At 41.6% G+C, this 13179-nt stretch overlaps 1 protein-coding gene across 4 annotated transcripts in view; it reads left to right on the plus strand.

The window, feature by feature from the left end:
* GPR182 (G protein-coupled receptor 182) overlaps nt 1-6960 on the plus strand; it is a 110413-nt gene extending 103453 nt beyond the window's left edge. For all 4 annotated transcript variants that reach the window (XM_063427301.1, XM_063427294.1, XM_063427283.1 and 1 more), the window contains exon 2: nt 4853-6960. In XM_063427301.1, coding sequence (XP_063283371.1) covers nt 4871-6010 — 1140 coding nt within the window. In that variant the 5' untranslated portion in view covers nt 4853-4870 and the 3' untranslated portion in view covers nt 6011-6960. The remainder of the gene's footprint in view (nt 1-4852) is intronic.
* Nucleotides 6961-13179: the final 6219 nt, after the last annotated feature.

Here is a 13179-nt window from a genome sequence, read left to right on the forward strand (position 1 = left end):
TTACCATCCAAAACCTACCATATTGCAGTTAGAGGGACACTCTAGGTACCTGACTTTGTAACCTTGTATCTAACAAAGCATCAATAAAAACATGGTGTGCAATTTAATAATAATAATAATAATAATAATAATAATAATAATAATAATAATAATAATATGAAAAGCATTGCAGTTGGCAGAGCTGACATACTCAACAAAACAAATATAATGTGCAGTGCTGTACTGACTGTCCTATGTTCTAAGCACATTTTACATTTTATATTTATATTATGGGAGGTAAAAATCACAATAAAACAAAAAAGCTGGAAAAAAATTTAGTCTGTAAGGTGGCATTTATCAAGTCCAGGTCTTTATAGAAGTCATGCATAAGGATTGATGCATCAATATTTTCTATGATCCAATGTGAATTTTGGTGGCAAATTTAAATTTAGGATTAGTTATAGTATTTTGACTAAAAAGCCATTTTAGTTTTAGTCGTATTTTAGTTATCTGAATTGTTTTAGTTTTAGTCTAGTTTTAGTCGACTAAATCTTAAATAGATTTTAGTCGATGTGACTAAAATCTAATGAGTTTAGTAAAAGCCCTATCTGTCTATTTTGCCAATTCCCCAACCCCTGTGTCTCTTTGTGTCCTCCTAGTCCCTCTAGGTGTCTCTCTCCCAAGCCCTGGTCTTTCTCTTTTGCCCCTTCCACAGCCTCTCTGTGCAGTGTTAATTCTGGTGGCAAATTTCTATTGCGTTATAGTCAAAAAAAATTTTTTTCATAAAAAGGCTTTTTGTTTTAGTCACATTTTAGTCATCAGAATTGTTTTAGTTTTAGTTTCTAAATCTCACAAATTGTAGTCAACTAAAATTTAACTAAAATTGTTAGTCGACAAAATTAACACTGCTTTGATTAGCCCCTACATAAATATTGCTTTTTTTCAAATGACGACAAATACAATAAAATTGTAAAGCATCCAGCCTTAGGCTGATAAAGTGGCGTACATACCAGGGTCGCAGGGGTCGCGGCTGCGACCGGGCCCGGCCCACCAGGGGGCCCGGCCACCCCTGCGACCCTGTATGTACGCACTGGGCCAGCCTCTTCTCCTGGGGGGCCCTGAAGCCGGCCACCTCCGGGCCCCCCGAGGCTGGCCCTGCTTACACACGGCGGGCAGTCAGGCTGGCCGGTGCGCGAGGGAGCACTCTCCCCTGAGTGCTTCCTCTTCAGCTCCCTCGCGCACCGCCCTGATACCGGAGCCGGAAGATGACGTCATCTTCCGGCGCCGGCATCCCTACACGGCGCGCGAGGGAGCTGAAGAGGAAGCACTCAGGGGAGAGTGCTCCCTCGCGCACCGGCCAGCCTGACTGCCCGCCTAGGAGCCCAGCAGCACCACTAGACCCCAGGGAATCCCCTCAGCACTCCAAAAGGTAGGGAGGCTGGGGGGATTAAATAAAAATTAAAAAAAAACATGTGTTAGTGTGTGTGAGTGTTAGTGTGTGTGTGAGTTAGTGTGTGTGTGTGTTAGTGTGTGTGAGTGAGTGTGAGTTAGTGTGTGTGTGTGAGTGAGTGTGTGTGTGAGTGTGTGTGAGTGAGTGTGTGAGTGAGTGTGTGTGAGTGTGTGTGTGAGTGTTAGTGTGTGTGTGTTAGTGTGAGTGTTTGTGTTAGACTGTGTGTGTCTGTTACTGAGTGTCAGTGAGTGTGTTACTGTGTGTCTGTTACTGAGTGTGTTTGTGTGTGTGTGTTAGTGAGTCTGTTTGATGTCTGTTAGTGAGTGTGTGTTTGTCAGTGAGAGTGTATGTTTTGTAAGTGAGTGTGTATGTATGTCTGCCGCTGAGTGTGTCTCTGTCAGTAAATGTGTGTGTCTGTTAGCTAGTGTGTATGCATTTGTTTGTGAGTGTGTGTGTGTCTTCAGCACTTACCTTTCTCCAGCGCCGGACTCCCATGGCGCTGGGGATCCCTCCGCCTCTCAGCTCCGAATGCGCATGCACGGCAAGAGCCGTGCACGCATTCAAACCGCCCATAGGAAAGCATTACTCAATGCTTTCCTATGGACGTTCAGTGTCTTAAAATGGCGGAAGCGCCTCTAGCGGCTGTCAGTGAGACAGCCACTAGAGGCTGGATTAACTCTCAGTGAAACATAACAGTTTCTCTGAAACTGCTATGCTTTCAGCTGCAGGGTTAAAACTAGAGGGACCTGACACCCAGACCACTTCATTGAGCTGATGTGATCTGGGTGTCTGTAGTGGTCCTTTAAGTGTGTGTGCATCTGCATGCACTGGCGTACATACCGCGGTCGCAGCCCTGCGACCAGGTGCCTGCCGCCATGTGTTGCTGCCCCGACCCGCGTAGAGTAAGCGCGAGGGGGGGGCCCACGGATCAATTTTCGCACCGGGGCCCCATGGGTCATGTGTACGCCACTGGGCTGATACTTTAGGCAATTTTAGAAACAGCTCGTACTTGGGTTTCCACTCCCAGGTATGAACAAAGGGAAATGTGAGCCGCCTAAGCATTTTATTTGGCCCCTGACCTTTTCCTATATAACATAGTGTTTCCTATAATAGCCTATACATTTTCTGAAACAAATCTGTTAGATGAGTCTCATAATTCTTTCAGCAGATAAGTAATTCCTCACATTTGATCCCCATTAACTAAAGTTCAAGTGCACAACCTTCTATTGTAAAATTTTATGGAAAGAGAAACATTAATTTGAGGACAGATTCCTGGAAATTCCATAAATTCAATTATAGTACACACTGGTTTAATACTGTCCAGACCTTCAAGCTGTGCCTGTCTATCAAATACACTACTGCATTTAACATTAAAAACTGGAGAACGCTGCTGGAACTAAAGGATTGTGAGATACAATATTACAGTTTTAAATCAAACATTCTACATCCTAAGATAGGGGTGTTCATAAATGGCCTAAAGTAGATCACACATTCCTTCAATTTCCCAATGAGTCTCGTAAATGATTTTATGTAGTATGAGACCCCTCTACCTTCTCATCTTAGCTTTCATGACCTAGGAAGCACTTTGATATCTTTCCAATATGCTTACATTAAATTTAGCTAAGAGCTGCAGTTAGCCACTTTCACCCAACATCTGACATCAACCGTCTGCAAAAATGTCCCAGCATTTTCTCCTTTGCTACTTAGTTTGCTTATATTCATTACTCCACGTGGCTTTATTTTACCAGAAAAGTATCCCATGTGTATGAAAATGTATGTATGTTTCTGGGAGTGTGGATCTGTGTGTGTGCTTGCATCTGGGACTACGAATCAGTGCCCTGCATGGAAGAAGACACTTAAAAGGACACTATAGTCACCAGAACCACTTTGTGCTTAATGTAGTAATTTTGGTGTACACACAAGAAGAGGCAACAGGGCTACACTAGACAGCACTAGTGCCTCCTAATCGGTTACAGAGGAACTCAAGGACATCACCCAAAGTAAATTGAACAAACTACTAAATGGAGTCAGGATAACTCCTCGCAAATATGTGGGGGGTCCCTCCTCCATACACAAGAACCTCTAAATGAATGAAGTATCCATTAATATGGTATAAGCCTTTGGTATAGACAAAAAATAAAGCGGGATGGGAAGACCGCCCACTCAAAGTGTGCGGACTCCCACTCCACCAAAAGAAGTACCTTTAAAAGTAAAAATTCGTAAGTGGTATAAACCTTTATTAAAGCCGAATATTAGGATATTAAAATATGAAGAGCCTAACTAAAACAGTAGGTTCTAAACCAAAACCCAAACAAAGGTGACATTGTGAATAAACAGAGTGATAATACACCTTTAAAATTCTGGGTAGAGTAGTCTCAAAAGCCACTTCAAGTAGTAAGAGTATTTTAATAGCTATCATAAGTATTCTCAAATTTGAGTAATTGCATAGTTCAGTAGATCGATACCTCCAGAGTATCAAGGTACAAATGATTAGTGGCTGTCATGTATAGAGGTTGTAAAAATTGGAACCAAAACTAAGGAATAAACTGAATATGGTCAGACAGACAAATCAACAATAACAAGTGATATACACTGTATCACGTTTGAATTCACCATATTAATCAAAGGGTTCACTATGGCGTGGACACGATGTACCCGGCTCCAAACAAAGTAGAGGAGGGGATGGTTGAAGAAGAGAGCCCCCCCACTTTTTTTTCCAACCATCCCCTCCTCTACTTTGTATAAATAATAAATTGTAATTAACCGCTTAATGTATAGTTTCACACAATCCATGCAATGTGGGTGAGCATTTGCTTTCTTTGGATTGACCTTGTCACAAGTATCTTACACTATCATATTGTGTATTGTGACATTACAAGCATGGGCATGTTAATATCTATCTGTTTTTTTTATTTATCTTATTCAGATGCATAGAATCCAACATTTGGGGTTTTTTTTATTTGTTTTTTTTTTTAAATTAGTAACCACCTAATTGGCTCTTGGCACAAATTACAAAACAGAAAAACATAGAACACTCTCTGGGATACTCCATGACAAAAATATTTGAAAGAAATACAGCCAGCATATGATTGGTGTTTCATCCTCTCTAGTCTTCATCTTGATAAAGGCCCAGATGGGTCGATCACATTATCTTTTTAAAATATGTTGTCACAGTAAATTCCACTGATCTTTTTTCCCATTATATTATGCACTGTAAGTAAATGGCTGACTTACATACTTTTTAAACTTCAGAATCAGTTGAAAGCTATTGTAGGCTAACATACAAATTGTTGTTCTAGTATCAAAACTAAGTAAAACTACAAAGAGTCCTGAGACAAAAATTGTACTTCAGCTTATCTGCTGTTCTATAAACAACTAAAAATATTTGAATTTCTTCAAATAACCGTATCCCATCTTTTTCAGACATTCTCCTTATTTGCAATGGCTCAGATGTTTGCTGAATCAGAACATGAAGATCATCTCTCTGGAGATGGCTTTGATGAATACCACAACTGGACAGAGTTTTTGAACTACCTGAACAGGTCATTTTCTTTCTGTGACATTGACTTGGATGAGGGTGTAAAGCAGATCTTCCTATTCATACTGTATCTCATTATATTTGTTTTGGGTTTGGCTGGAAACCTTTTAGTGCTATGGGTCAACTGGCAATCACGAAGAAGCAAGAGTTCCATAAATATCTACATCTTCAACATGGCTGTGGCAGATCTTGGGGTAGTTATTACCTTGCCATTTTGGATGCTAGAAACAATGTTGGAGTACACATGGCTTTGGGGCAGTTTTCTGTGTCGATTTACACACTATTTTTATTTTGTCAATATGTTCAGCAGCATATTTTTCCTCACAGCTTTAAGTGTTGACCGTTACTTCACATTATGTTCTTCTTCTGTTTTTTGGAGGCAGAACCAGATTCGGATTCGCAAGGGTCTTTGTATCGGAATATGGGTCCTGGCTGCCATATTTCCCATACCAGAGGTTGCTCATATTCAGCTATTGACAGGTTCTGAACCTGTGTGCATGTTCATGGCACCATTTGAGACATTTGATGAATGGGCTCTGGCGGTTAGTCTCTTGACTACCATTCTGGGATTCGTCATTCCTTTTATAATTATACTTACCTTCAGCCTGTTGACTGCCCACCACATCAAGACATCTGGAAGACCTGAGAACAGAAAGCACTGTCGACTCATCTATGCTTACATATTGACGTTTGTTCTCAGTTGGTTTCCATATCACTTGACCCTGATATTACTAACCCTACATGGAAGTCACATCAACCTGCACTGTTATTTTGTTCACATTCTCTACTTTTTGTATGACTTGATTGACTGTCTATCACTGCTGCACTGTGTAGCTAACCCAATACTTTATAACTTATTGAGTAAGGACTTCAGAGGCAAATTCATCAATGCAGTTGTTAAGTATATACCCAAGGAGAAAATGGCTGGTGGAGAAGTAAAAGAACACTCCACTTCCAGCACAGACCATTCCGTTGTAATCTCAAAGGAAAGTGCTCCAAATGCAAACCAATCTTCTGTAAACATTGAAGGAACAAAAATGTAGTATAGACATATAGCCATTGTTATTTGCATATTCATGCATGTTGAAATATAAAAAAAACAATGCCCTTACAATTCATCCGAATTTCCTAAAACATAATGCATTATGTGAATTTTCGTTAGTTTGTTTCTGCAATATCTGCCTCTTACATTACTGTGAACAAAGCCAAGACGAGGTCATTGGCAAAATCGATAAACATTTTTTTTTTTTTTGGTTCTTATTGCCTACCTCCATTGAAAACAAAATAAAAGCATTACGGATATGACATTAGAAGAATACTATAGATTCATCTCATATAGAAGAGCACTTAATACTTATATGAAGACATCTATTCTATATGAAAACACATTCATAGAATTTATAAGCATCATACATTCTACAGTGGCCATATATTGAATTACCCACAATGCTTTTGTTATAGCACCTACCTATTATCTATGAACACCAAGGTGCATGCATTTATATGTTTCAAGTGTTGCATGCCTATTGTTCTGCAATTTGCTTGCTTTTCAATACCACAGTGGTGGTCAGTATATTCATTTGAATGCATTGTTCACCACTCTGGTAGTTATATATAAATATAAGTTTAAAAATAAATGTAAAAATTATGTATTTTTACTGCACTAGAAATAATAACCACATTTGTAAATAATCGGCATCACTGTTTCGAGCTTATATATAAATGTTTACAGTTATAGTTTTCTTTAAACTGTGAAAATCTATAGGGTGTGTAAATTTTATGACTCGGAGTACACATATTCACTTAAAATATATTTAATTAAGAGAGGGAAGAAAGTTAGAAAATTTCAGGCGGACTTCGCATGATACAGAATGAGTCACGTAGATGGTTTAAAGTTGGCTATATGGCTCTATCCATTTCCCCAAACTATCACAGGTATGGAGGAACAGTCTTCAGATCTTTTAAGCTATATATTTGCTTGTTAACTCACAAGAACAATGCACAGTTTATAACTAGATATTTTATATGACATGTTTACTTTAAGGGGACAGTCTGGGAGAAAAACTGGATTGGGACTTTCACATACTCCGGGAAATAGCGTCAGGACTGCTTTGTTCACAAAAGGTCCAGTTCAAACTCAGAAACTACAAACTGAAAACTATTGCTTTCTCTAATTTGCCTTGGTAAATGGATATGTCATCCAACTTTTGACAGGGTATCGAAGGTTCTGGATAGAGTTCAAGAAGAACAAGGGTTGTCTTTGTTTTTATTGTTTGTACTGAGAATCTACTGAAATAAACAAGAATTGTTTTTTATGAGAATAACAGTATTTGGTCATTGTTTTTTTTCTATCCTGGGCGATGTGTTGGCAATGAAAACTGGGGTGGCAACATTGTAAATTATTTGGAATCTGGTTCATGGTCCTCACAATTGCCCAAAGCAAGCACTATGCCTCATCCACAATTATGTTAAATGTATCACCAAGTGAAAAAATAAAATTGCAGTCGTGTTTAAATATTTTTTTTATCATCACCTCCATCTCAAATATATAGCATTGTACAGGAATAGATAAAGGGAACCACTATGTCCTTGATTCTTTTTTTTTTTATAATTTATGTTATGTTACTTATAGACTTATAACTAATAGTTGTTGCCAAAATACATCTTATCTCCCGAATATTATAATTTCTCTGTTTTTAAGTACACATATTTCTGGAGCGCTTAGTGTTTGTGAGAGCACATACTTAAACAGCTTTACAAATGCTAATCACCTAGTGAATTCAGGATAAAGTTCTTGAAAAACACCAAGAAGACACTAAACTTTGAACAGTCCTTAGAATACTATGACAATTCATTATTACAAATATGTAAAGGCTATGGCACAACTGATACTTTGTCTAAAGAAACTATGATTGGGTAGGGTGGATATTAGTCAAAGATGCAACCAAGAGATCAATGATAATGGTAGAGGTTAACTCAGTGAGGGAGTTAATAAAAAAACTATGATTGGGTAGGGTGGATATTAGTCAAAGATGCAACCAATAGATCAATGATAATGGTAGAGGTTAACTCAGTGAGGGAGTTAAGCATGCGTGGGATAGGCATAAAGCTATCCTAGACTTAAGGCCAGGGAGTAGTAAAAGTATTTAGAAAAATAATAACACATGAGAAGGATTTGGGAATTGTTATAGATAACAAACTAGACAACAATATGCAATGTTAATCGGCAGTTGCTAAGGTCAGTAAGGTATTGTTATGTCTAAATAGGGACATTAATTCTCGGGATGAGAATATAATTTTGCCTCTTTATAAATCACTGGTAAGACCACACCTTGAATATTTTGTGCATCTTTGGGCACCTGTTCTAAAGAAAGATATTATGGCACTAGAAAAAGTGCAGAGGTGGGCTACAAAATTGATAAAAGTAATGGAGCATTTTAGTTATGAAGAAAGGTAAACAAATGTAAATATCTTTAGTTTGGAAAAGCAGCGCCTCAGAGGGGATATGATAGCACGTATAAATATATTCGGGGCCAATACAAACCATCGTCTAGAAATCTATTCATAAACAGGACTATATATAGGACAGGAGGTCACACATTTAGATTGGAAGAAAGGAGATTTAGTCTAAGACAAAGGAAAGTTTTTTTTACCGTAAGAACATTAAGGATTTGGAATTCTCTTCCTGAAGAGGTGGTTCTATCAGAATCTATACAGATGTTTAAACAGCAATTGGATAAAAACTAAATATAAAACATAAGTTAGAGGGATATTTTTTTAAATAGTGCGGTATTACCTTCTTGATCCAAGTAGATATCTGACTGCCATTGTGGGGTCAAGGAGGACATTTTTTGCTGTTTTATTGCAAACTTAGATTCGCTTCAGACTGGGTTTTTCACCTTCTTTTGGATGAACAGCAAAAGCAAATGTGAGAAAGGCTGAACTTGATAGACGCAAGTCTCTTTTCAGCTATCTAACTATGTAACTAAGTGGGACCAGGGCCGGACTGGGAAAAAAATTCAGCCCGGGCATTTTTTGTTCACAGCGGCCCACTGAAAAGGGGGCAGGGTCAGATAGGGTGTGTTTTGTCATCCCCAATGACAAGCACGCCCCATCTCAAAGTGAGCATGTTGGTTCAATGTTCTTCCAGGCAGGGCCGGATTAACATAGGGGCTGATGAAGCTGCAGCTCCAGGCCCAGGCCCAGGCCCATGGAATAGGCCCATTGATTTAAAAAAATATATATATATTTTTTTTTTACATTTTTTTTTTCACACACACTACTCTTAGGTATTCCACCTTTCTTTTATTTTATTGGCACAGCCAGTATTTGAGGCTGTTAGCTGGTGCCAATATTGCAGTGATACTGGCAATACCAATGCTGGTATTTTTCTCAGTATAAACAAGAGATTACTCTGCAATACCATCACCAGTAGGGGTCGCTGTGTGTGGAGACAGGCAGGGATAGGAAGTTCCAGCATATCCCTCCCTGCCTATCTATACTCACTGATCTGCAGGGGTGCAGCTACAGAGAGTCCAGACAGCAACACCCACCCTGCAGAGACAGCCTACAGCTCAGCGAAGTAAGGAATGGGGGGGAAAGGCTGCAAGGAGACATACACTGAGGCACTAAGGGACACTGGGAGACATTATGGCAGACACTGAGACACTAAGGGACATTGGGAGACATTATGACACAGACACATGGGGACACAGTGTCCCTAGTCTCCCAGTGACCCCTAGTCTCCCAGTGCCCCCAGTCTGCCAGTGTCTCACTGTCCCCATGTCTCCTAGTGCCTCCATGTCTCCCAGTGCCTCAATGTCTCCAAGCTAGTGTCCCTGGTGTCTCAGTGCCCCCTAGTCTCCCAGTGCCCCCTAGTCTGCCAGTGTCTTACTGTCCCCATGTCTCCTAGTGCCTCCATGTCTCTCAGTGCCTCAAGTGTCACAATGTCCCCATGTCTCCAAGCTAGTGTCCCTAGTGTCTGTGGCCCTGGTGTCTCAATGTCCCCATGTCTCCCAGTGCCCCATGTCTCAATGTCCCCATGCCCCCCAGCCAGTGTCTCTAGTGTCTGTGTCCCTGGTGTCTGTGCCCCCATGTCTTCAAGTGTCCCCTATTTTCCCAGTGTCCCCATGTGTCCCAGCCAGAGTCCCCTAGTCTCCCTGTGTCACTGGTGTCTCCGTGTCCCTTGGTCTCCCCATGTCCCCAGGTCTCCCAGTCTTCCTAGTGTCCTAGTGACATGGGGACCCTGGGATACATGGGGACACAGGGAGACATAGGGCATTGAGACACTGTGATACATAGGATCACTGGGAGACCTGGGGACACGACACTAGGGGACACTGGGAGACACTGGGAGACATGGGGCACTGAGACACTGATACATAGGAACACTGAGACCTGGAGTAATCGACACATGGGGGCACTGAGTCATGAGGGCAATGGGAGACATGGGGGGCACTGGTAGGAATCCATATATACAGCAGAATCAAACTAAGTAGTTTTTTGGTGATTTTACAGCATTTTCTCTTATGTCACTCCTTGTGATTTACATCATGTGATGTCACCCATACATATTAAATTATGCAAATTAGTAAGGCCGGTATGTTTTTCCAAGAAAGGTGGCAACCCTAACTACTTTTCACATACTCTTACTTAAGTATGGAAACTTAAGAGGGCTGTATGGGAACAAAACTTGTGTGGACTGGCTGACAATGAATATAGTTAAAGGGACACTATAGTCACCAGAACAACTGCAGCTTATTGAATTTGTTCTGGTGAGTAGAATCATTACTGTCAGGCTTTTTGCTGTAAACACTGTCTTTTCAGAGAAAATGCAGTCTTTACATTACAGCCTAGTAATAACTTCACTGGCCACTCCTCAGATGGCTGTTAGAGATCCTTCCTGGGTCATGGCTGCCTAAAATGCATCCAAACATTCAGTGTCTACTCCCTCTGCATGCAGACACTGAACTTTCCTCATAGAGATTCATTAATTTAATTCATCTCTCTAAGGAGATGCTGATTGGCCAGGGCTGTGTTTGAATCATGCTGGCTCTGACCTGCCTCTTTGTCAGTCTCAGCCAATCCTATGGGGAAGCACTGTGATTGGGTCAGGCAACCACTTCTAATGATGTCAGCAAACTGCTTTTTTCTGAGGCAAACAGCATGCAGAGTTACAGCTTCAGGCTTGAATATAGTAAGATTTTGCTATATTTATGGAGGCATGAGGGGCCCAGGGGGGCTAGATGGTGGTGTTAACACTATAGGGTCATGAATTCATGTTTGTGTTCCTGACCCTATAGTGACCCTTTAAGGTAATACTGATTTGCTGGTCTCTCTAACACTATGGCATGTCACTACATACAGCTTTTCTCTGTCCCAGACTATATACCAGGAGCTTCTGCCTGCTAGTAAGAAGGTAAGGAGACAAGTGGACCAGCGAGTGCTAGGGGACAGTCCTTAGAAAGCGTTGAGCGAGCGCATCATTAGATGCATTTATGCCAAGCTCAGGGTGCTGTCTGCATAGTATGCCCTTAGTTGGCCGGCTGCAGGATTGGCAGGCAGCCTGACATGCATTCAGGCCAGGCTGGCCTTCTAATTCTTTGGGCAGACATGTCCTCTTTTTGGGCATGTTCGCCCCTTTTGGCAGGTTACGTGATTTGTGTCAGTGGCACACCCTTTTACCCCGCCCATTGACTTCCTGCTTGACTGGACACTGCTGTTAGGGGTTATGGATTTACTTGAAAGATGAAAACATAAATTAGAGAGAGATTAGCCTAGGGTATGTGTTTTCTTATAGCTGCTTTTTTCTTTCTCTCAGCACCATCTCCATCAGATACATGACGCTTGGGAGTGTTTTACTGTTTTTGGTCGATGTGATTCTGTAATTAGGCCCGTCATAATTTTCAGCACCAGGCCCACTGGGCTCTTAATCTGGCCCTGCTTCCAGGGCATGAGAAAAGGGCCCTGTATTTGTTCTGCACAGTGCAAGCAAATTCAATAACATGCTTGCATTGTTTGCTTGAAACTTGTCTCAGTGGTTTCCATAATTGGGATACTCACTGTATCCCATTTATGGAGACACTATGTGTTTGCTTAAATGAAATCTAGTGTGTGCAGGGGGGATCCAGAGTGTGTAATTAATAATTTTCTTTCTATTTAAAACAACAATTTGCCTACAGATACTTTGGTATTGAATGACTATACTTTACTTCCTTTGTTTTCTTGATGGAATTTCATGTCAATGTATCCTTACACGTTTAGATGTAATACAATTACCCTGGCATTATACTGCACCACACGACTAAGTTATAAAATTCAATTAACTAAATCCTCCCAGTTATGTGACCTGGTTTAGGATAAACCCCATCTAATCTGGGTGGATTCAATGCAACAAAGATTATAGGGAGATTAACTAAAACCTTCACCATAAGTATTACGTCCATGTTAAGTAATGAAACTGGATGATAGCTCAGAGGATGAAATGGGAGGAGGATTAAACCTCTCAACAGGCCTGCTTTCGGCAGGACAGCCCCAATTTTGGGGTAATGTCCTGTCATTCCGCTTTAGTTCCCTGGAGTCCTGTGTGACAGAGCTCCTGTACTCAGACTGAGTAGCTCCACCAGGTCAGCTTCCTCCCTGCTACCAGGGACTCTGGAACACTTCAGACCAGGGCCGGACTGGCCCACCGGGATACCGGGAAATTTCCCGGTGAACCGTCAGCACCTGGGGCCGGGGTGACCTGCGGCCGCAGGGGAAGCTCTTCTTGCGGCCGCTGGGGGAGCAGGCTGTTCTGTCTCTGCTCCCCCTCCTTTGCGCGCTAGAAAGAGACCGGCGCCGGAATATAACGTCATATTCCGGCCCCGGTCTCATTAAGCTGCGCGCGAGGGCGGGGGAGCAGTGACAGAACAGCCTGCTCCCCCAGCGGCCGCAAAAAGAGCTTCCCCTGCGGCCGCCATTCAAGTTCTCCCTGAGGCCACAAGAAGAGCTTCCCCTGCCAGCAGCCAGCAGACCTCCCCCAGCCAGCGGCCAGCAGACCTCCAGCGGCCACTAGCCCACCCAGCCGGTCACCCACAGGTAAAATTTGTAATTCTGTCAGTGTGAGTGTATGTGTCATGGTGTGTGTGTGTGTCTGTGTCATGGTGTGTGTGTATGTGTCATTGTGTGTCTGTGTCATTGTGTGTCTGTGTCATGGTGTGTGTGTGTGTCATGG

The sequence above is a fragment of the Pelobates fuscus genome, chromosome 1 (assembly GCF_036172605.1).
Source record: "Pelobates fuscus isolate aPelFus1 chromosome 1, aPelFus1.pri, whole genome shotgun sequence".
NCBI lineage: Eukaryota > Metazoa > Chordata > Amphibia > Anura > Pelobatidae > Pelobates > Pelobates fuscus.